The 24,063-nt window shown below is 48.2% G+C and overlaps 1 protein-coding gene across 1 annotated transcript in view; it reads right to left on the reverse strand.

Annotated features, from left to right (window-relative positions):
* Nucleotides 1-829: 829 nt before the first annotated feature.
* Nucleotides 830-24,063, reverse strand: part of LOC141989695 (zinc finger protein 92 homolog) — a 30,082-nt gene continuing 6,848 nt past the window's right edge. The window contains exons 2-6 of the mRNA XM_074956630.1: nucleotides 11,243-11,495; nucleotides 10,850-10,976; nucleotides 10,060-10,176; nucleotides 1,530-1,893; nucleotides 830-970 (exon numbers count right to left, since the gene is read on the reverse strand). Coding sequence (XP_074812731.1) covers nucleotides 1,535-1,893; nucleotides 10,060-10,176; nucleotides 10,850-10,976; nucleotides 11,243-11,495 — 856 coding nt within the window. The 3' untranslated portion in view covers nucleotides 830-970; nucleotides 1,530-1,534. The remainder of the gene's footprint in view (nucleotides 971-1,529; nucleotides 1,894-10,059; nucleotides 10,177-10,849; nucleotides 10,977-11,242; nucleotides 11,496-24,063) is intronic.

The raw sequence follows: 24,063 nt of genomic DNA on the forward strand, positions 1-24,063 counted from the left end.
GCCTCCCCCCCCAAATCTGTTACATACTTCTCCCACCCACACCCAACAACCCTCCTGCTTCACTCCCAGGCTACTTCCAGCAATTACTTCCCTCTCTCTCAGCTCCTCTGTTACTCCTGACTCCCCCAAGCCTTTGTACTACTGCTGAGGGGTGCAGGAAATAGGTTTCTGTATTATAGTTTACATGAATTCTTACTCAGAGTTCTGTGTTAATATGCCTCGTAAAGAATTTATTTGTCAAAAAACACTTTCTGAATCTTTTTTTTGTTCCCTCCATTGCTACAGACATACTTGCTGACAGGAATTTTGAAATTAATTACCAAAATAACTGAAACTAGTGTTCATGCATCTGATGAAGTGAGCTGTAGCTCACAAAAGCTTATGCTCAAATAAATGTGTTAGTCTCTAAGGTGCCACAAGTCCTCCTTTTCTTTTTGCAGATACAAACTAACACGGCTGCTACTCTGAAACCAGTGTGATTATATTGTGTTATTTTGACAAATTAAATATGCAAAATTTTAAAATATTGTTTGCAGAATTTTTAGGGGCAGAATTCCCCCAGGAGTAATGGGAAACTCTCTCTGTGCACCTGCCAGTCACACAGTTCATCAGGCCTCATGGTCAGTTAGGGCCTGGAACACTTTGATTGGTTGCACTTTACATTGGCTTTTCCACCTGCTGTGTGAATGCATCAGCTTTTTTAATAGCAAAGAAACACCTGGTTAGACAGACCTTTGTTACACATTAGGGGCGTAGTTCTTCTTCATCACATTCCTATTTAAAGTAGACAGCATGTGCAGTTCCTGAATCTTCTTTCAATCACACACACTAGGCTGTCCTACCCTACCCCTCAGCCCGATTCATGCTGAAGGAGGACTGCAAATCCCACCTCTAGATGTCACCCAAGAGTCACCCGCTGGCTGGAACAGAGCTAGGTGTGGGGGGGAGGAAGTTCCTGGCTGGGTCCCATCTAGACGGGAGGAGAGAGAGAGAGAGAAGGGGTTATCCTGGCTACACCCCAGTGAAATGAGTGAGTGAGTGTAGGACAGAAAGAGAGACATGGCTGGATCCCACCTACATGAGGGGGAGGGCTCCCTAATGCAGTAGGCTGTGATCATCTGCTCTAAACTCCCTCCACCTGTCTGCTCTTCCCCACACTTGCTCAGCCAAATCCCCTCCCCTGCCCCCCAGTCTCTCTGCTGGGCATCATGGGGACAGGACCACTCCCTGGTCTGCATCTGCTGGCGCTGTGTCAGGCCCACGGGCTGCCAGAAGCCCCTCAGGCCCTGGCGGTGGCAGAGGGGCACCGGTGTGCGTGACCGGGTGCCGGGTGAGGTTGGCCAATCTAGCAAAGTGCTTGCGCCAGTCAGCACAGCTGTACTGCTGCTCTCGGCTGTGAAAGAACCAATGTGATTGCAAGGAGGAGGCCCGTGCAAAGCTCTTGCTGCAGCCAGTGTGTCGGAATGTCCTCCCCTCAGTGTGCGTGCACTGGTGCTGGGTGGGTGGATTGGTTTTTTTCACATTCTTACCAGAATCATAACAGTGGTTCGGCTGCTCCCCGATGTGTGCGCTGGTGTGTTCTCAGGGTTGAACTCTGTGCAAAATCCTTGCCGCAGTCAGAGCAGCGGTGCAGCCACTCCCTGGTGTGCGTGCACTGGTGCTGGTTCAGCGCGGACGGGTTGCTGAACCTCTTGGCGCAGTCGATGCAGTGGTGGGGACGCTGGCCCATGGGGAGTCTCTGGTGTGTAGCAAGGTCTGGTCTCTGGCTGAGTTTACCCCGGGGATGGACTGCGTCCTGTGCATGGATCCCTCTGTGGGATGTGGAATCCTGCTTCCCTACCGTGCTTTCTCCACATTCAGACTGTGTCCGCGTTCCCCCCAGGATCCCGAGCCCTGCTGGAGAGAGCTCATGGTTAAGGCTACAGGTTTGTCAAGGATGGAAAATGTCACAGATGGAGCGATTTCACCATTTGTCTGTGACTGTTTTTTGGATGGGTGCCTCACCCTGCAATGGCGGCTTCTGTCTCACAGAACGCCTCTCTCTGGGTACTGAGACCTGGTCTGCGGGGTTACAGCACCACTCAGATTTGCCCCCGCCCCCCAGTGATAATGGTAGGGGAGGCAAGCCAAACTACAGTGAATGGCCTTGCCACCCAGATCCTCTCTAGCCCGCACCAACCCCTCTGCACCAGGCTGCGGTCAGGTTTGCAGCACTGGGGGAGGTGCTGGGTGGGTGCCCCATGGCGAGGAAGAGGGCAGGTTTTGTTAAAAATCAAGGAGCAGTCACAGGAAGTTTAGTGACTTGTGACTTTTACTAAATTTTCTGTAATTTTTTATACAAAATGCCATGACAAATCTGCAGCCTGACTCAGGGTGGTTCTACCCTATGTTGTTTGCAGCACCTAGCGCCTGCTCCCTCGTGCGCCATGCACCTCTTGGGTTTTCTTTGATGATTAAACTGTAGCTTTCCCAGAATACAGACAGTGCCTGGCACAACAGGGCCCTTATCCAGAACTAGGTGCTCTAAGTGCTAAAAAATAGGGTCCAGGGTTTGTTTCAAATTGATTTTGGTTATATTTCAATCAGAGGTTTCTATTTACATGTGGCTGGTTCTTCACATTCTCCTGTTTTATACCATGAGGCCTGTTCCACAGTGTTTGCGCTGTTTTAACCATATTGGTTCAAAACTAGCTCATGCTGATGCAGTGAGACCGGTCTAAAGCTGCTTAGAACTACGCAGTTTATTCCTGCGGGGGAGTGAGTCCTTTTCAAGGAATTCCTTCTAAAGCAGTCATTTACTCTCTGCCTGACGTTTCACTCTTTGTGCAAAACTAAAACTAAACTAAAACCCTCAAAAGGGTAGGGGGTTTTTTGGGGGTGGGAAGTGGGTTGAGGGGATGACAAGTCATTCAGGGTTTGTGTGATGCAATCAGAAAACCATGTCTTGTTTTACAACCCAATCAGTGACACTGCTGAGCTGGAAGGGGTGAATGGCTGCTACCTGGCAGGCCTTTGAGCTACAGACAGCCACAGACTGCATTCAAGCTGAGGGCTGGGCTAAGCATGGACACTGAAGCAATGTAAGTAAGAACGATTTCGTGCCACTAAGAGAGCAGGAAGAGAGGGGATGTAACAATGGCCATTCCACCCCCACTCCCTCACACCCAGCCTATACACCAGGGTACTCCAAGCTGTGGCCTGAAGGACGATTTCGTCTGGCTACCAAACATGCCCAGCAGCAGCTGCCTGGAACGTGGGGCAGTTTTAGAGCGTTACAGTGAAGCGCTGGAAGTGCCGGAGACCTGCTCTACAAAATGGCGTCCTCCGTGTGGTGTTACCTCACACTCATCACACGTGACTGATCCTGCCCTGCCCTGAGTCACGCCCATCTTTCTCCTTGTTCGCTGGGGCAGGTTTCTCCAGCCTGAGAGGTCATGTGTGAAGTGAAGCAGCAGAGAGGGGGTGAGGTGGAAACCTCGAGAGGACAGCGCCTTCTCTGCCAAGGGCCAGTGACTCTGGGATGCTCTCCCAGGCTGCAAGGAGGTTTTTGTCCCCATCTGAAGTATTTCTGGATCCAGGTGCCAAGGGCCTTAGGGCACCAGCACGTACAGCCTGAGTCAGGAGGGGCAGGCATGAAGCCCATTTGAAAAATCTCTTGGGCACCCCGGCTTGGTATGATTTTCTGAGATATGGGAAGCCTAGAAGGTGGTGTTGCGGTCTATGGACCGGCAGGCGTGTCTTTCTAGCCAGGTGCTTGTCTGACCCCCAGTGCCAGACCCACTGACACACACAGATGGATTTTATCCTCATAGCCCCAGTGCCCTTTCCATTACACAGCTGGGGAATCTGAGGCATGCTGGAGCTGTAGTGACTCGCTTCTAGAACTGAACCAAGATCTTCTGAATCCTACTGCAATGTCCTACCCACTAGGTAAATGCAGCTCCCATATGCTCCCCCACCACAGAGACCTCTCTCTTTCCCTCAGCATCCCTCAAATCTTCCCCCTCCACACATTGTCCCATATCACTATCCCACCCTCTTCCAACTCCCAACCTCCCCATCTCCGATCCACTTCTCTTTCACAGCTTTGAGGTCCCATCATTTTTAGGTCCCATCCTAGGTCACAGATATCCAATGAGTAGGAAAGAGAGGAAGTATGATAATAAGACTCCCTGGCTTAACCAGGAGATCTTCAATGACCTGAAACTCAAAAAAAAAGAGTTTCTACTTCTGTCATAAATATAAAGGGAGGGGTAAACACCTTTAAAATCCCTCCTGGCCAGAGGAAAAACCATTTCACCTGTAAAGGGTTAAGAAGCTAGGATAATCTCGCTGGCACCTGACCAAAATGACCAATGAGGAGACAAGATACTTTCAAAGCTGGAGGGGGGGAGAAACAAAGGTTCTCGCGGTCTGTGTGATGCTTTTGCCCGGAACAGAACAGGAATGGAGTCTTAGAACTTAGTAAGTAATCTAGCTAGATATGCGTTAGATTCTCTTTTGTTTAAATGGCTGATAAAATAAGCTGTGCTGAATGGAATGGATATTCCTGTTTTTGTGTCTTTTTGTAACTTAAGGTTTTGCCTAGAGGGATTCTCTATGTTTGGAATCTGATTACCCTGTAAGGTATTTACTATCCTGATTTTACAGAGATGATTCTTTTATTTTTTCTTCTATTAAAATTCTTCTTTTAAGAATCTGATTGCTTTTTCATTGTTCTTAAGATCTAAGGGTTTGGGTCTGTGTTCACCTATGCAAATTGGTGAGGATTTTTATCAAGCCTTCCCCAGGAAACGGGATGTAGGGTTTTGGGGGGAAAGACGTTTCCAGGCGGGCTTTTTCCCTGTTATATATATTTGTTAGACGCTTGGTGGTGGCAGCAATAAAGTCCAAGGGCAAAAGGTAAAATAATTGGTACCTTGGGGAAGTTTTAACCTAAGCTGGTAAAAATAAGCTTAGGGGGTTTTCATGCAGGTCCCCACATCTGTACCCTAGAGTTCAGAGTGGGCAAGGAACTTTGACAACTTCTTGTATGACTAAGTCAAGTTACAAAGGATGAATATTTAAAAACAAACAAACAAACAAAAAAGCACCACAAGCATGTAGGGACAAAATTAGAAAAGCCAAGGCAAAACAAAAAGCTAAACTAGCTAGGGATATAAAGAGGAACAAGAAAGCATTTTATAAATACAAGGGAAACAAGAGGAAGACGAAGGGCAGGCTAGGCCCATAACTAAATGAAGAGGGAGAGACAATAAGAGAAAAAGCAGCAATGGCCAAACTGTTAAATGCCTCTTTTGTTTCGTTTTCACCAAAAAAATTAGCAGTAATCAGTCAACTAAGATAGTGAACACCAGTGTCAATGGGGTAGGATCTGAGCCTAAAATAGGAAAGGAAAATAGTTATGAATTACTTGGGCCTGGTCCACAGTACATGATTATGTTGAATTTAAACGCGTTAGGTTGAATTAAAACGAAATCCATCCACACAACGAACCCCGTTTTGTCGACTTAAAGGGCTCTTAAAATCAAGTTCTGTACTCCTCCCTGGCAAGGGGAGTAGTGGTAAAATCAACATCACCGGTTCAAATTTGGGGTACTGTGGACACAATTCCACAGTATTGGCCTCCGGGAGCTATCCCAGAATGCTCCACTGTGACCGCTCTGGACAACAGTTTCAACTCAGATGCACTAGCCAGGTAGTCAGGAAAAGCCCCGGGAACTTTTGAATTTCATTTCCTGTTTGAGCAGCATGGTGAGCTCATCAGTGACCATGCACAGCTCACCAGCACAAACAGGTGACCATGCAGTCCCAGATGCGCAAATGAGCTCCAGCTCCGGGAGGTACTGGACTGGATCTCATCGCAGTATGGGGAGAAGAATCTGTGCAGGCAGAACTCTGTTCAAAAATCAGAACGCCAACATATATGAGAAAATCTCCCAGGGCATGACGGACAGAGGCTACTCCAGGGATACACAGCACTGCCCTGTGAAAATTACGGGGCTCAGGCAAGCCTACCAAAAGACAAAAGAGGCGAACGGTCACTTGAGGTCACAGCCCCATACATGCCGCAACTATGATGAGATGCACGCAAATCTGGGGAGGGGATGCTATCACTACCCCACCACTGTCCGTGGACACCTGCAAGGGGGGTCTCACAGAGCAGGGAGGATGATTTTGTGGAGGAGGAAGAGGGCAGTGCACAGGCAGCAAGCGGTGAATCCATTCCCCCCGGCAGCCAGGAACTGTTCATCACCCTGGAGCCAATACCCTCCACCCCCTCCCAAGGCGGGCTCTGGCACTATGATGCCAGAGAAGGCACTTCTGGTGTACCTTTGTAAATACGAGACAGGGTTTAAAAGAAAGTGTGTTTAATGATTCCTTTGCCCTGAAGAATTGGGATGCATTAATGCTACTGGAATGGCCAGTAATGCTACTGGAAAAGTCCGCTCACGCTAGGCTGTTCGCGTTTGGCTTAAAGGGCTCAGCCCTGATCAGAGCCACGTGGTGGTGGTGGTGGAGGGGGGTCGTGTTGCGCATCGGCACAGAAACCGCAGGCTCTCCTTTTAAATGTACCATGAATTGCATGTTTCACTGAGAAAGAGTCTCCCCTTTGGTATCTTTTAAAATTCTACTCTCCCTTTTTCTCCTCCCGCAGGTGCAAATGTTTCCATGCTCCCCCTATCATCTCCGTCCCAGAGGCTGTCCCAGATTAGAAGGCGAAAAAAGATGCATTCAGGACAACATGTGTTCAGAGCTTAGGCAGTCCTCCCGCACTGACAGAGCCCAGCTGAATGCACGGAAACATACAATGGCAGAGTCCCGGAAAGCGTTCAATGAATGCGATGAGAGGAGGGAGGCGCGCGATGAGAGCAGGCAGGACGCCATGCTCAAGCTAATGGGGGAGCAAACTGCTCCGCTGTCTGGGGGATCTGACGCGGGAAAGGCAGCAAGAGCACGCCCAGCTGTGCTCTTCTAATCGCCCTGGTGTCTGGCTGCGTGAAACTGGCCACCAGGCGATTTGCCTCGACCTCCCACCCCGCCATAAACGTCTCCCCCTTACTCTCACAGATAATGTGGAGCACACGGCAAGAAGCAATAACAATGGGAATACTGGTTTCGTCAAGGTCCAGTAAACTGCGCCAGCGAGCTTTTAAACGTCCAAATGCACATTCTACCACCATTCTGCACTTGCTCAGCCTATAGTTGAACGGCTCCTGACTACTGTCCGGGGTGCCTGTGTACGGCTTCATGAGCCATGGCATTAAGGGGTAGGCTGGGTCCCCGAGGATAACGATAGGCATTTCAACATCCCCAACAGTAATTTTATGGGCTGGGAAGTAAGTTCCTTCCTGCAGCTGTTCAAACAGACCAGAGTTCCTGAAGACACAAACGTCATGCATCTTTCCCAGCCATCCCATGTCGATGTCGGTGAAACGTCCTTTGTGATCCACCAGTGCTTGCAGTACCATTGAGAAGTACCCCTTGCGATTTACGTAGTGGCTGCCCTGGTGGTCTGGTGCCAAGATAGTGATATGCGTTCTGTCTATTTCCCCACCATAGTTAGGGAACCCCATCGCAGCAAAGCCATCCACAATGACCTGCACGTTTCCCAGAGTCACTACCCTTGATAGCAGCAGGTCAGTGATTGCACTGGCTACTTGCATCACAGCAGCCCCCACAGTAGATTTGCCCACTCCAAATTGATTCCCGACTGACGGGTAGCTGTCAGGCGTTGCAAGCTTCCACAGGGCTATCGCCACTCGTTTCTCAACTGTGAGGGCTGCTCTCATTTTGGTATCTTTGCACTTCAGGACAGGGGATAGCAAGTCACAAAGTTCAAGGAAAGTGGCATTACACATGCAAAAGTTTCACAGCCACTGGGAATCATCCCATACCTGCAACACTATACAGTCCCACCAGTCTGCTTGTTTCCCAGGCCCAGAATCAGCGTTTCACGGCATGAACCTGGCCCAACAGCACCATGATCTCCCAACTGCCACATCCTGTGCTTCCAGGAACATCTGAGTCCATGTCCTCATCACTATCGTCATCGCACTGTCATTGCTTCCTCGCCCGGTTTTGCAGATTCTGCACATACTGCAGGATAATGTGCGAGGTGTTTACAATGGTCACAACTGCAGCGGTGAACTGAACAGGCTCCATGCTTGCCGTGCTATGGCGTCTGCCCAGGTAATCCAGGAAAAAAGGCACAAAAGAATTGTTTGCTGTTGCTTTCACGGAGGGAGGGGAGAATGACGACATGTACCCAAAACCACCTTGCTCAGCCTATAATTGAAATGCTCCTTACTACTGTCCAGGCTTCATGAGCCACGGGAGCAAGGGGTAGGCGCGACCGCGTTGTGCTGCCGTCTGGGAGAGCAGCCCGAGGCAGAAGCCTCCAGCTCACAGGAGAGCAGAGTTGCAGCAGAAGTGGTGGAGCCATACACCGTTTACGAGGACAGCTATCAATCCTATTGCACCGTCTGCTGCAGAAAAAAGGCGCAAAACAATTGTCTGCCATTGCTTTCACGGAGGGAGGGGCGACTGACGACATGCACCCAAAACCACCCGCAACAATGTTTTTCCCCATCAGGCATTGGGAGCTTAACCCAGAATTCTAATGGGCGGCAGAGACTGCGGGAACTGTGGGATAGCTACCCAAAGTGCACCGTTCCAAGAGTCAATGCTAGCCATGGTACTGTGGATGCCCTCCACCAACTTAATGTGCTTAGTGGGGGCTGGCAGATGCGTGGAGTGAGCAGGCAGACACCGCTCAGCTCTGCTGCACTGCCGGGGCCCCGGGCCATTGTAAGTTGCCGGGGGCGGGGGACCACACCTGAGGGGTGGCAGGTGGGGCCAAGGGAGAGACCCGGCCCCAAAACTGCTGGAGCCCCACAGGCCACATAGTTTGAGACCTCCTGACCTAGAAGGAAATAAAGTAATAAGTAACAGTCTGCATGGATTTGTCAAGAACAAATTATGTCTAACCAACTTAATATTCTTATGAACAATTTAAAGTTGGGTGGGGTTGCAAGCGCATTAAAGGACAGGATTAGAATTTAAAGTGATCTTGACAAACTGGAGAAATGGTCAGAACTGAAATGACAGCTTAGGAAGGAGTACTGCAGAAAACCATCTGGGGTTACAGTGGATCACAAATTAAATATGAGTCAATGTAATACTGTTGAAAAGAAAAAAAGCAAATATTCTGGGATGTATTAGCAGGAGTGTTGCAAGCAAGATGTGAGAAGTAATTCTTCTACTCCTCTCAGCACGGGTAAGGTCTCAAATGGACTCCTGTGTCCAGTTCTGGGCCCCGCACTTCAGAAAGGATGTAGACAAACTGGACGGGGTCAGAGGAGAGCAATGAGAATGATTAAAGATCTAGAAAACATGACCTACGAGGAAAGATTGAAAAAATTGGATTTGTTTAGCCTGGCAAAGGAAAGACTGAGGGGGGCTTAACAAGATTCTTCAAGTACATAAAAGGTTGTTACAAAGTAGAAGGTGATAAATTGTTCTCCTTATTCACTGAGGCCAGGACAAGAAGTAATGGGCTTAAATTGCAGCAGGGTAGATTTAGGGTAGATATTAGGAAAAACTTCCAAACTCTAAGTGTAGTAAAGCACTGGAACAAATTACCTGGGATGGTTGTGGAATCTCCATCATGGGAGGCTTTTAAGAACAGGTTAGACAAACACCTGGACTAGATAATACGTAGTCCTGTCTCTAGTAGAGAGGACTGGACTAGATGACCTACTGAGGTCCCTTCTAGTCCTACATTTCTATAATTTCTAGGATTCATAGATATCAATCATTGTGCCCATCCAGCCTGGCTTCCTGCCTATCCCAGCCAGGGAAACTCCCCCAGTGATTCCTGCCTCCAGCCCAGTAACTTCTTCCCTTCCAAAATAAATACTGGCCCCTAATTCCCAGCCTCCATTTGTCCCCTTCAGTTCCCAGGCAGTGGATTTCACTCTGCCTTTGCCTTCTACATTAAGGAGCCGTCCACTAGCAGGTGCGTAAATCAGAAGGGATTGGATTATTACGACTCACCTCGGAATGGGCTCTCTGGCCCGGAGCTTTCCCTGGAGTCCTCAGCATCCCGAATCCAGAGCTCTGCCTCCCCAACCTCTATCTGGTGGATTAAGTCTGGTGTGGAACCTGAATAGCCTGTTTGGGGGGAATTAATCAGTTTTATTACTAAAGTTTTGCGGGTAGGGACTCATTTATATGTCGGTGCATCCCAGCACAGTAGGGCTCCGATCTCGGTCAGTGTTTGTCTCTGCAGCACTCGGTGCGATGAGGCCCCAATCTCAGACACTGCTTGAGAGGAAAGCACAAGAGATCTCAAGCAGGAGAATAAAGAAATTAAACTTCCTTAGAGGAGATTTCGTCCCGTCTCCCGCCAGGCAAGTTGAGTTCGTACTCTGAAGCAGCAATGTCTATGATCCTTCTCAATTTGCTTTGGGACTGAGTCCTGGCAGGTGTCACTGTTATACAGACCTACCATTTTTTTGCTTAGCGTGCAAGAATTGTTCAAATGTACAGTTAAGATTATGATGTTCATTCTTTCTGGGGAGGTGGGGAGCTGTTTTCTTCCTGCCTTATTAGTCTTATTTGCTCATATGCTGTTTGCAACCAGCCCTGTGCCAGGACTGAGGTAGGTAAACAAGTTACACTAAGACTAGCCCAAGGCTCTGTAGCCCTGAGTTCTTCAACAGGAAGCCGAACTGAAAGAGGCTGTCATTTGCCACTACTCAGCCATCGGGTGGCACATGCCAGGGGTGGCATTAAGGGAACACAGACATTGGACAGCTATGAGTAGAGATAAATTGGTCCTTACCCAAGGAAACGAGGGCCCGGTAATTCCTCAGCATCTGGTCCCGGTACAGCTGCTTCTCTGGCCGGGACAAGAGCTCCCACTCCTCCCGGCTGAAATACAGAGCCACGTCCTCAAACGCCACCCGCAGCTGCTGGCACAAGCGTTACACACTCAGCACCCTCCGCTCCAGCCCCAGCCCGGGGCCTCGCCCGGAGGAAGGGGCCGCGCCCGGCTCCGCATGTCCGCCCGGCCCGGGGCCCCCAGCGCCGCTCCCCGGCCCCAGCGCTCCGGCTGCGGCAGCCCCCAGCCCCGGGGTCACTAGCGCGGGAGGGACCCGGCCCCGGCCCCGGCCCCCCTCGGCCCCAGCCGGGACCAGCCAGTGCCCGGCCGGGGAGTCCCCGCCCCGCGTCCTACCTGCGCCGGCCCCGCTGCAGCCATCGCCGGGCTCGGCTCCGCCCCGGCCGCTTCCTCCGCCCGGGCAGCGACTTCCCGCCCCGCGGCTGGTGCCTCCCCGGGGCCGCCTCCCGCCCGCTCCCCGCCCGGCCCCAGCGCCTGCGCCGCCAGCTCCAGCAGCCGGGGGAGGCCCCAGCGCAGCGACCCTCCGGCCCAGCCCCCCGCCCCCGGACGCCTGGGTCCCGAGTCCGGCCGCTGGGGGCGCTCGCGGCACCTGGTCCCCGGGCGGCAGGAGCCCGTAAGGGGGCAGCCCGGTCCCCGCCCCTGACATGTGCGTGGGGCCCCCTTGTGCTGTGGGGAGCTGGGAGCCCGGACTCCCTCGGCTCTGGGAGGAGAGCGGGGACTAGTGGGTACAAGAGGGCCTTGGCCAGGCTGTGCAGCGTGGGAGTGTCACAGTAACACACGGTTCGGGCTGTGGTTGCTGCTTGGCTGCCTGAGGTTGGTGTGTGCATTTGAGGAGATCAATCCCCAAGCTGTGTGTGGGTCTGAGGGGTACAGGAAGGCTGTGTAACGTGAGTGTTTTACAGATCACAACGTGACTGTGGAGTGTGTGTGTGTCACAGTAAGACAAAAAGAAAAGGAGGACGTGTGGCACCTTAGAGACTAACCAATTTATTTGAGCATAAGCTTTCTTGAGCTACAGCTCACTTCATCGGATGTATACAGTGGAAAGTACAGTGATGAGATTTTATATATACACACAGACCATGAAAAAATGTACATTGTAAGGAGAGTGATCACTTAAGATGAGCTATTACCAGCAGGAGAGTGGGGTGGGGGGAGAGAAAACCTTTTGAAGTGATAATCAAGGTGGGCCATTTCCAGCACATTTCCAGGAGTTAACAAGAACGTCTGACAGGTTTCAAAGTAACAGCCGTGTTAGTCTGTATTCGCAAAAAGAAAAGGAGGACTTGTGGCACCTTAGAGACTAACCAATTTATTTGAGCAAAAGCTTTCGTGAGCTACAGCATCCGATGAAGTGAGCTGTAGCTCACGAAAGCTTATGCTCGAATAAATTGGTTAGTCTCTAAGGTGCCCCAAGCACTCCTTTTCTTTTTAAGAACGTCTGAGGAACAGTTGGGGGGCGGCGGCGGGGGGGGGGGAGAATAAACAAGGGGAAATAGTTTCACTTAGTATAATGACTCAACCACTCCCAGTCTCTATTCAAGCCTAAGTTAATTGTATCCAATTTGCAAATTAATTCCAATTCAGCAGTCTCTGGTTGGAGTCAAAAAATTTTTTTTTTCCCAGGGTGCCACAAGTCCTCCTTTTCTTTTTGCGAATACAGACTAACACGGCTGCTACTCTGAAACAATAAGACAAGGCTCTGGATGTGTGGTGTGTTTGTTGTTAGGCTGTGTGATGTTGGTGTGTGTGTTACTTACAGGGGATGACAGCCTGGGGTGTGATCCCCTGTAATGTGTGTGTTAAACGACAACTGTGTGTGAGTTAGAGGAGGGCGGTGTGTTCATGAGCGTTACAGGAGCTCACAGGTGGCTGTAGTGTGTATGTGTGTTTCAGGAGTTCACACCCATATCACTGCCGAGTGCCATGGGGAGAGCAGGTGCCCCATACAGATGGTGTGTTCTGGCCTCGGTGCTGGCGCTGAAGCAGCTGCCCCTGCCCCCTGCTCATTGTGCCGGGCCCTGCACACCTCAGGTGCCACCCTTGCTGGTCACAACAAATGGTCCAAGGTGAAGCACATCAAGGGCCCGCGGGAAGCCAAGCACAACCCGCTCTTCCAGAAGCTTGTCATGCTCCTGCACTTTGCCTGCAAAGTTATGGGGAGGAAGGGATGGATCCTGTGTCTGAGTGACACAACCCCAGCCAGAGGGAGTGCTGCAGAGCCCTGCCAGCTTCCCAGATAACAGCTAACGATGGCTGAAGAGGTGAAGGGCCCTGGAACAGGTAGTTTGGGGCAGGGAGGGTCACCAGGGGCCTCAGGACTCCGGGGTCCCATCTCCGCTCTGCAAGGGGATGGTGGGTTATAGCAGAGGGCTCAGTGTCAGGACACCTTGATTCTATCCCAGGCTCTGGGAGGGGAGTAGATCGTGGTGGGTTGAAGCAGAGGGGGCTCGGAGTCAGCATTGCCCTCGAGTGGGGTCCCAGCTGTATCTTCCTTGTGACGCTCCATCTCTGTGCACTGCAGCAGGGGGACCCAACCTTGATTTCAACACCAACCTGGCAAACATCACTGAGCAGTGCCAGAGCATGGTCTTGACGAAAGCATCCACTGAGGTGGCCATCAAGGGAAGGTTCGTAGCTGCGTCCTGTCAGCCGGGCTCATGGGCTGCAGCCTTTTTGAATTCTCTGGCTCAGGCCCGACCTTGCCAAGGTGTTACAGGTGTCACCCTGGATGCGGCAGGTACGTGGATGGGATGGATGAGGATGAGCTGTCTTTCAGGATTTGCTGACTCGTGATCTGAGGACCGTGCTAACGCCACTGCGATCGGCTGCCTCTGTGACAGACAGCATTGTGGTGACGTCACGCAGTTCCTTTTAACGGTTCTGTGACGGGAAGACCTGAGGTAAACTGTCAGTTACAGAACCAGTTCAGAGTGGCCTGTTAGCTGCCCTTTCCCGCCAAAGTTCAAAAAGGGTGCAAAACCACCACCCCCCAGCTGAAACAAGATGGAGTCTTGTTGCTTGTGGCAAAGAGATGCCATATTAAATGTCTGACTCCATATTGGATAATCACGATTTTAGTGATTATGAGGGGATAACATTATAAAACCTCATTAAAAACACTATAAAATTACAAGATACAAATATATTCAAACTCTTAACAGGGGGCGTTCTCAGCCTTGAATGAAGGAGAGAGGCTCGGCTTGTAGTTATGGTGCTGGGCTGGACTACAGGACTCGTGGTTTCTATTCCTAGTTCTGCCACTTGGTCCCTCTCTGACCTTGAGCAAATCACTGAGGTCAATGGTTCTCAACCAGGGGTACAGATACCCCTGGGGGTATGCTGAGGGGGTACACCAGGCAGTACACCATCTCATCTAGAGAGTGGCCTAGTTTTACAACAGGTTACAAAAAGCACTCGCAAAGTCAGTACAAACTAAACTTTCATACTGACAATGACTTGTTTATACCACTCTATATACTATACACTGAAATACAAGTACAATATTTATATTGCAGTAGATTCATAATTACATGATAAAAATGAGGAAGTAAGCATTTTGTCAGTACTAGTGTGCTGGGAGACTTTTGTATTTTTATGTCTGATTTCGTAAGCAAGTGGTTTTTAATTGAGGTGAAACTTTGGCATACGCAAAAGAAATCACACTGCTGAAAGGGGTACAGTAGTCCGGAAAGGTTGAGAACCACTGGCTATTCCCTGTGACTTAAGTCAGACTGGATCAGAGCGGAGGCCTCATTTGTTTGGTCAGTAATCTAATCTAACATAGTTCAAGTAGGCACTAGACAGCATTTTATTTTTATTATTCTTGTAACCATTTTTGACTGTTATGCCTCATTGCTGTACTCACTTAAAATCTCTCTTTGTCATTAATAAACTTCATTCATGGTTTCATCAATTCTGAAGCACTTAAAGGAGAGGAAAGTGATCAGGAACAGTCAGCATGGATTCACCAAAGGCAAGTTATGCCTGACTAACCTAATTGCCTTCTGTGACAAGATAACTTGATACAGTCTCCCACAGTATTCTTGCCAGCAAGTTAAAGAAGTATGGGCTGGATGAATGGACTATAAGGTGGCTAGAAAGCTGACTAGATTGTCAGGCTCAACGGGTAGTGATCAATGGATCCATGTCTAGCTGGCAACCGATATCGAGCGGAGTGCCCCAAGGGTCGGTCCTGGGGCCGGTTTTGTTCAATATCTTCATTAATGATCTGGAGGAGGGCGTGGATTGCACCCTCAGCAAGTTTGCAGATGACACTAAATTGGGAGGGGTGGTGGATACCCTGGAGGGTAGGGATGGGATACAGAGGGCCCTAGACAAATTAGAGGATTGGGCCAAAAGAAATCTGATGAGGTTCAACAAGGATAAGTGCAGAGTCCTGCACTTAGGACGGAAGAATCCCATGCGCTGCTACAGACGAGGGACCGAATAGTTAGGCAGCAATTCTGCAGAAAAGGACCTAGGGGTTACAATGGACGAGAAGCTGGATACGAGTCAACAGTGTGCCCTTGTTGCTAAGAAGGCTAACGGCATTTGGGGTTGTATAAATAGGGGCATTTCCAGCAGATCGAGGGACGTGATCATTCCCCTCTATTCGGCATTGGTGAGGTCTCATCTGGAGTATTTTGTCCAGTTTTGGGCTCCGCACCGCAAGAAGGATGTGGATAAATTGGAAAGAGTCCAGCGGAGGGCAACAAAAATGATTAGGGGGCTGGAGGAGAGGCTGAGGGAACTGGGATTGTTTAGTCTGCAGAAGAGAAGAATGAGTCGGAATTTGATAGCTGCTTTTAACTAGCTGAAAGGGGGTTCCAAAGAGGATGGATCTAGACTGTTCTCAGTGGTAGCAGATGAGAGTACAAGGATTAACGGTCTCAAGTTGCAGTGCGGGAGGTTAGGTTGGATATTAGGAAAAACTTTTTCACTAGGAGGGTGGGGAAGCACTGGAATGGGTTACTTAGGGAGGTGGTGGAATCTCCTTCCTTAGAGGTTTTTAAGGTCAGGCTTGACAAAGCCCTGGCTGGGATGATTTAGTTGGGGATTGGTCCTGCTTTGAGCAGGAGGTTGGACTAGATGACCTCCTGAGGTCTCTTCCAACCCTGATATTCTATAGTTCTATGGATGGGCTCCTAGGAAAACCAATAGGTCTTTTAAGATTCTAATGTTCCCCCCCTGACTTCCAAGCCAGCTGTCCCCCCACATCATGGAGACCTGGGTCCCCACACACCCCGCCCTGTGAGCGGGCTGTGTAGGGCCCCAGAATAGCTAGGCACGGCCCTGCCAGTCGCCTCTGCGCCTCATACATTTTAGTCGCCCAGAGGATGTTAATTCACATACGAAGCAGTTAGCTTAACACAACCATGTTGCTGTGCACATTGTAAGATGAGCTATTGCCAGCAGGAGAGTGAGTTTGTGTGTGTGGTTTTTGGAGGGGGGTGTGTGTGTGGGGGGGGGTGGTGGTGGTGAGAAAACCTGGATTAGTGCTGGAAATGACCCACCTTGATTATCATGCGCATTATAAAGAGAGGTTTCAAAGAGGGATGGGCTATTACCAACAGGAGAGTGAGTTTGTATGTGTGTCTGTGGGGGGGGGGGGTGAGAAAACCTGGATTTGTGCTGGAAATGGCCCTCCTTGATGATCACTTTAGATAAGCTGTTACGAGCAGGACAGTGGGGTGGGAGGAAGTTTTGTTTCATGGTCTCTGTGTGTATATAATGTCTTCTGCAGTTTCCACAATATGCTATGCATCCGATGAAGTGAGCTGTAGCTCACGAAAGCTCATGCTCAAATAAACTGGTTAGTCTCTAAGGTGCCACAAGTACTCCTTTTCTTTTTTCTTTTTACGAATACAGACTAACACGGCTGTTACTCTGAAACAACCATGTTGTCAGTTTATTTTCCAGTATGTAAATATGGTTCATTAACCAATATGTAAATATGCAAAATGATTTTTTTCTACATATCCATTGGAGCTGGCATGGACGTGACTTCTCTAGCTCAGCTTCACCGTTGCAGTGACTGGTTCTAGAGATGGAGAGGGAGTTCATTCAGGTTTTTCACTCAAGGTGCTGTGACAGCCAGACGCCTGTTCTCTGCATGGATTTCTCAGTGGTTGCCCAAGACTGGACTAGAACAGACAGAGTTAATAGGGTGCTTGTCAGCAACCAACTCAAGTTGTTACCCAGCAGGTGGTGTTCTCCCTGATGCTGGTCCACTCACATCTCCTTCATGCAGACATTTTGACTTGAGGAAGCAACGTACTGAACAACATAGGACATTTTATACCATTTCTCTTAGATGGCGCTGCCGCTTAAATGGTTAACCGTTTAAATGACATATTTTACTTGTTTAAACGGTTAACTTTTAAAACAGTATTTACATCCCTAGCAGAAATTTCCATCTAGAAGTTCGAACAATCTGTATGGAAAGTCTCTTTCCCCTCCTGGATGGCTCCGTCCTTGGACAGTAGTTCATCCCAGAGACATATACAGGGATTTGACTCATTTGCGTACTCTGTGGGCATGGCTAACAGGAGAGAACAGTTGAGGAAAGAACACGAACAGCTCTACGCACCTCTGTGCCAGGGCTTGATTTTGCCGTACCCGTCAATGATTACATGTGTGATGTCACTTCATATGTGATACTCACGGAGGAATTCTGCACCACTGCGCAAGCACAAAATTCATGTGCTCCACATATTATTTTTCACTCCAAAATAATTGATTTTATTCTGCAATTACACCTTTTTCCTACTAGGGACTCCTGTGGCACCAGAAGAGAGGGCAGCTGGCTTATGGCTGGAGCAGCCAGCCACTGAGGGGGAGGGGGTCAGAGGATCCTTCACGGTGGGGTCAGGTGTGGAGGCAAGGAATATGGGGGAGATGGACAGAATGGAGCATACAGGGCTCCTGGGGTCTCACTGGAGCTAGTGAGGTAACAGTGATCCAGGGGTGGAATGCAAGTGGGGATGCAGGGACACATAGGAGTGGAAGGGGGGGCAGGGACACACAAGGATGGGGGGATGCAGGGACACATGGGGAGAGAGGGCAGATGTGCCTTACTCAATGGGAGAGGCCAAGGGTGAGCCAGGGTTCCATATGGGAGGCTCTGCAACTCTCTGTCAATCACTCACTCTTCCCCTCTCCCCCCAAATCCCCCTCTTCCATACTTCTCCCACCCACACCCAACAACTCTCAAAGTTCACTCCAGGCTCCTTCCCAGTAATTACTTCCCTCTCCCTCAGCTCCTTCATTACCCCTGGCTCTCCCAAGCCTTTGCACTGCTTCTGAGGGGTGCGGGAAATACATTTCTATATTGTAGTTTAAATGAATTATTACTCAAAGTTCTCTGTTAAAAGGTCTAGTAACGAATCTATTTGTGAAAAATCACTTTCTCAATCTTTTTTTGTTTGTATTGTTACGAACATAGATGCTAATAGGTGGCTTGAAATAAATTATCAAAATAATTGAAACTACTGTGATTATTGTGAGGGGTTGGTATCACAGAACCCCCTTTGGGGCTGCCACCTGATGTGCCAAGACTACTTCTGCCCCTGCTTTCTCCGCCAGCTTAGGATGTCAGCATCCTGTCTTACTGAGCCACACATGCCAGTCTGCGCCAACACAGACCCAGGGCCTGAAACACGTGCCTCAAAGCTGCAGGCTTAAATGAAAGCCAGTTGAGAAGTGTTCCTGCCTTTGATACTCAGATACCCAACTCCCAATGGGGTCCAAACCCTAAATAAATCCGTTTTACCTTGTATAAAGCTTAAACAGGGAAAACTCATAGATTGTTCGCCCTCTATAACACTGATAGAGAGATATGCACAGCTGTTTGCCTCCTGGTACTAAGATGACTCCAGGTTAATTAAGAAGTAAAAAGTGATTTTAATAAGCACAGAAAGTAGGATTTAAGTGGTTCCAAGTAGTAACCGACAGAACAAAGTGAATTACCAAATAAAATAAAACAAAACATGCAAATCTATTTCTAATACAGTGATAAAAACTGAATACAGATAAAAACCTTGCCAGTAAGCTTCCTTGTACAGACTAGACTCCTTCTAGCATGCGTCTAGCAGTCACTTACACCCCCTATAGTTATTGTCCCTTGTTCCAGTTTCTTTCAGGTATCCTTGGGGGTGGAGAGGCTATCCCTTAAGCCAGCTGAAGACAAAATGGAGGGGTCTCCCAGGGGTTTAAATAGACTTTCTCCTGTGGGTGGACACCCCTCCTTCCCCCATCATAGAATCATAGAATGTCAGGGTTGGAAGGGACCTCAGGAGGTCATCTAGTCCAACCCTCTGCTCAAAGCAGGACCGATGTAGAATCCAGTTGCAAAATGGAGTTTTGGAGTCACATGTCCCTGCAAGATTGAGTTCCTTACCAGCCAAGCCACATTCCTGGGAAAGCTCAGATGTGGATTGGTGTCTCCAAGTTCATTGTTGGCTTAATTGGTTCTTGATTGAGCACTTACTGAGAATAGTCTTTGCTTAGGCAGCTGACCAACTGCTTCACTGAGGCTATTTAAAATTAACCAAGTACATAGCCAGTATTCATAACTTTGAACACAAAAATGACACATGCATACAAATAGGATGAATATATTCAGTAGATCAAAACCTTTACAGAGATATGTTACATGGCATATGTAGCATAAAACATATTCCACTTATGTCATAAATCATTTATAATCATATCCCCTTAAAGCCTCATGGGGTGCACCCATCACAACCACATAGTTGCTGCAGTCCAAATTGATCCCACAGCTGCCGCTAGGTTTTTACCATTCTGCTTTTCATACTCGGTTTATAGGTGCAACGAATCCTGCCAAGAATGCACACTTCTCTGAAGCTCCATCATGGAACCCCAGGGATTGTATCCCACCTTGGTGAGAGCCCTCTCCAGCCGAGAGAGGTCCTCACCTCCCCTTGGAAAGAGGCAGAAGGGTCCCGTCCCTCTTTGCTGCCTCCCCCATGGCTCTGGTATTGGGGTTACTAGCCTCCCGTGATGCCAGCTGACCAGGCAGCTGGACTACTGTGTCCGTGCTTCCTAATGCCCGTACGTCTGGTCTAGAACCCACCACGGATGCCAGCGCCCATGACTGCGGGACTCCCAAGTCTGCAGCTGCACCCTTCTGTTTCCTGAATATGTTGTTACACTCCTGTACAGTCTATTAGTACAGTATGCTGAGGGGGTACACCATCTCCTCTAGATAGTGGTCTAGTTTTACAACAGGCTACATAAAAAGCACTTGCAAAGTCAGTACAAACTAAACTTTCATACTGACAATGACTAGTTTATACCGCTCTATAATACACTGAAATATAAGTACAATATATATACTGAAGTTGATTTATTTTATCATTATGTGGTAAAAATGAGAAAATAAGCATTGTTAGGATAAAGATATTCAGGCCTGTCTGCAAAGGCCTGTACTTTAAGAATTTAGGTGTATTCTTATCACTTGGCTAGTTCTAGAGGTATAAAAGAAAGAATCAAAATCACTGTCTGCTGGTGTAAGGGCCTTCTCTTACTGTGACAGTCTGAGGCCCTGTGCTTAGGCTAAGGCCTTTGGCTAAGCAGCAGAGGCAGCCATAAGCTGGGAAGTGAACAGTCACATCCTCACATTCCAAACCAGTCACACTGAAAGAAGGTGCTATTGGGCTGTTAGGCACTATCAGGACAGGATTGTATTCCTATCACCTCCAGAGAAAGGGAAGTGCCTAGAAAATGTAAAAGGAAACTTAGTTTGATAGCATCCTGTCCGGCAAGAACTCACTTATCAATAGCTGGGATGTGAAATCCTCACTTCTGTATTGTTTTGTCATTATAGTTCCTACTTTGCTATTGTTTGTCTGTATAATCTCTGTCTGGTTCTGTGATTGTTCCTGTCTGCTGTATTATTAATTTTGCTGGGTGTAAACTAATTAAGGTGGTGGGATATAATTGGTTACATAATCATGCTACAATATGTTAGGATTGGTGAGTTAAATTTCAGGAAAATGATTGGTTAAGGTATAGCTAAGCAGAACTCAAGTTTTACTATATAATCTGTAGTCAGTGAGGAAGTGAGTGAGTGGGTGGGTGTGGGTGATGAAAACAGGGAATGGGGGTAAGGAAATTGGAATCATGTTTTGCTAAAGGGGGAAATGGGAACAGGGAATGGGGATGGGGAAACTGGAATCATGTTTGGCTAAGGGCAGGAATGGGAACAAGGACACAGGTGTAAGGCTCTGTGGTGTCAGAGCTGGGAAGGAGGATACTAAGGAAGGAAACTGGAATCATGCTTGCTGGAAGTTCACCCCAATAAACATCGAATTGTTTGCACCTTTGGACTTCGGGTATTGTTGCTCTCTGTTCATGCGAGAAGGACCAGGGAAGTAAGTGGGTGAAGGAATAAGCCCCCTAACAAGCATTTTTTCAGTACTAGTGTGATGGGACACTTTTGTATTTTTATGTCTGATTTTCTAAGCGTATCGTTTTAAAGTGAGGTAAAACTTGGGCATATTAACGTTTTTAAGTGAGGTGAAACTTGTGCTATTAACGTTACACAGTTTAAGAGGGTCACTTTCTAGTGACAAATCAGACTGCTGAAAGGGGTACAGTAGTCTGGAAAGGTTGAGAACCACTGATGGGTCATTACCTGTCAAGCAGCCATTCTTTGGCAAGAAAAGGAGGGCAGGGACAAATAGATCTTCATTTTAGCAAAGAAATACCATGAAGTCTCCTTCCTTAACCAGTCCACCTGTCTCTTGGTCTTACCTGCAAATGCTTTCCAAAGAGGAACAGAAAGTATAAAAAGGAGGGGCAAACACCCCAAGACACCACTCTTCCCTCCCCCTGCCCATCTCATTCTCTGCATCTGAGAAGACAAAGGAAACAGCGATTGGACTCTAGAGGAGGGGTCCTGACCTAAATTGATTGGTCAGTAATCTAATCTAATATAGCTCAAGTAGGCACAAGACAGTGTTTTATTTTTATTATTCTTGTAACCATTTCTGACTGTTATGCCTCATTGCTTGTACTCACTTAAAATCTCTCTTTGTCGTTAATAAACTTGATTCATGGTTTCATCTAACCCAGTGTGTTTAAATAAAGTGTCAGAGTAACTTTGTTTATGGAAATAAGCTGGTGTATGTTATTCCCTTTAAAGGAATAACAAGTTTAGCGTTTCTCGACTGCCTGGGAGAGGGTTGGACATGACAGAACATACATTTCTGAGGGAAAATCTGGGATTGGGGGTGTGTTGGGGTCACACTGCGATAATCCAGGCTGGTGAGAACAGTGGTGATGTGGCTGGCTGACTGCAGAAGGAAGCTTGAGCAAATCTGGGGGTGGGGGGAGCCCGCAGGAAGCTGGACGGGCCAGGGGTAATGTGGGGATGGCTGGGGAGCCGGGGGGAGGCATCGTGGGCCAGAACGGATAGCTGGGGAGATGGGAGGACGCAGCAGGGAACCAGGATGATGGGGATGTGCATGGGGAAGACAGAAGGGGTAAGAGGGGATTGCCAGAGCCTGGGGGCGGGGGAGGGGGAGGAGTGGGACCAAGGCAATGGGGAGGTGGGTGAGGAGGCAGTGGGGGCCAGGGCAATGGGAAGATGAGGGGAATACAAGTGTAGTTCCCCTGAAACTGACAATATTTTATTTCATTTTTTCTTAAGACCCTCATCCAGCAGAGTACATGAATGAACTTAAATCCAAGCACTTGAGCAGTTCCGTTGATTTCAGTGGGACTGCTCACATGCTTATAATTGACCTTATGCTTAAGAGCTTGCTGGATTAGGCCTTAATGCTAGAATATATTATAAGGAGTAATAATTAAGAACTGGAAAGTCACACAATTCAACTTTGTAACATTAATAGCACAAGTGGGTTAGTTGTGAAGCTTTGATCCAAATTCAAGCTCCTAATCTTCAGATCCAAACTCAAGTCACTTCAAAAGAGTGTTGGGATTTGAGTTCTGAAATGGGCCACCATAAAAAGAAACCTGTGCTGTGAAGTTGAAATCTGCACCTAGATCTGACTTTCCTCATGTTTCTGAGTGGCCTGGATTCTGTGTCCTAGTTTGGGGTCCATCTCTAGTTAAAAGTGAACTGTAAAGAGAAAATGGAATTGTAGGCAACCTCAGATAGGTGACTAGAACGTCCCTGCTCACTGGGCTGGGCACAGGAGATTGAGCACAGAAATCTGTTTTAATTAACGTTCCAAAAATTCTTTCAAACCCCTCCCCTGCTGCCATGATACCTGTGTTTCCAGCTTTGCTACTGATGCCCCATGTTCAGCATTCTGTGAACCTATAGATACCAGGAGAGAGACGTCATAGTCCCCAGAAGGGTTAGCATGAGATTTCTGATACTTGTGATGCCCAGGAGAGCCAAGCTTTCCTTGTAAATCCAGCAGAGAGAGCGGATTCAAATGCAGAGGGGAAATAATTGTATATGGTTAAATTAGAACTGATTCCTGACATAATGATTGGGTGCTGATATTATCACAAGAGCCCCAAAAGACCATATCAAAGGTTTAGTTTGCAAATATCTCTGTCCTTCAAATTGATACAGTACATCAGTGCAACCCAGAGCTGCTTCATGTGTAGCTCTGTTTTCGAACAGTCTCTGTCTGCTATTACATAGTTTCGTAAAACATGATGGTGACGCTATGCCCCATATTCTTCATAGCAATATTGTTATTACATGATTATAGCATAACTGAGATGTATTTTATGCAAGATGGGTTATGTGAGGTCTCACTGGAAAGGTTATGATTACTGGATATGATTATCCTATTTGTAACCATGTCTCATTTTGGTATCTGAAGTTAGGAATACTGATTATGAATCAATTACAAGTGGGTTTTCACCTGGGGAACGCCCACCAGACAATGCAATCAGTCTGGATGGGCTACGAGGAAAAACAATAGGTCTTTTAAGATTCCAATATCCCACCTTCCTGGAAAGCCTTCCTGTGGACCCAGCAAACAGACTTTGAGTTGTGGCTGCAGGGTCATGTGATCACGTCGCCAGATACCGAACTCCATGTTAAAATTAGTACTTTTCCACTGACTGGGGATGGACTCACACTGGAAATCAAGGGATTCCGGCCATATGTGAAACCTATTTAAGGCAGGGGAGCGACCTAATCAGTG

The sequence above is a fragment of the Natator depressus genome, chromosome 6 (assembly GCF_965152275.1).
Source record: "Natator depressus isolate rNatDep1 chromosome 6, rNatDep2.hap1, whole genome shotgun sequence".
NCBI lineage: Eukaryota > Metazoa > Chordata > Testudines > Cheloniidae > Natator > Natator depressus.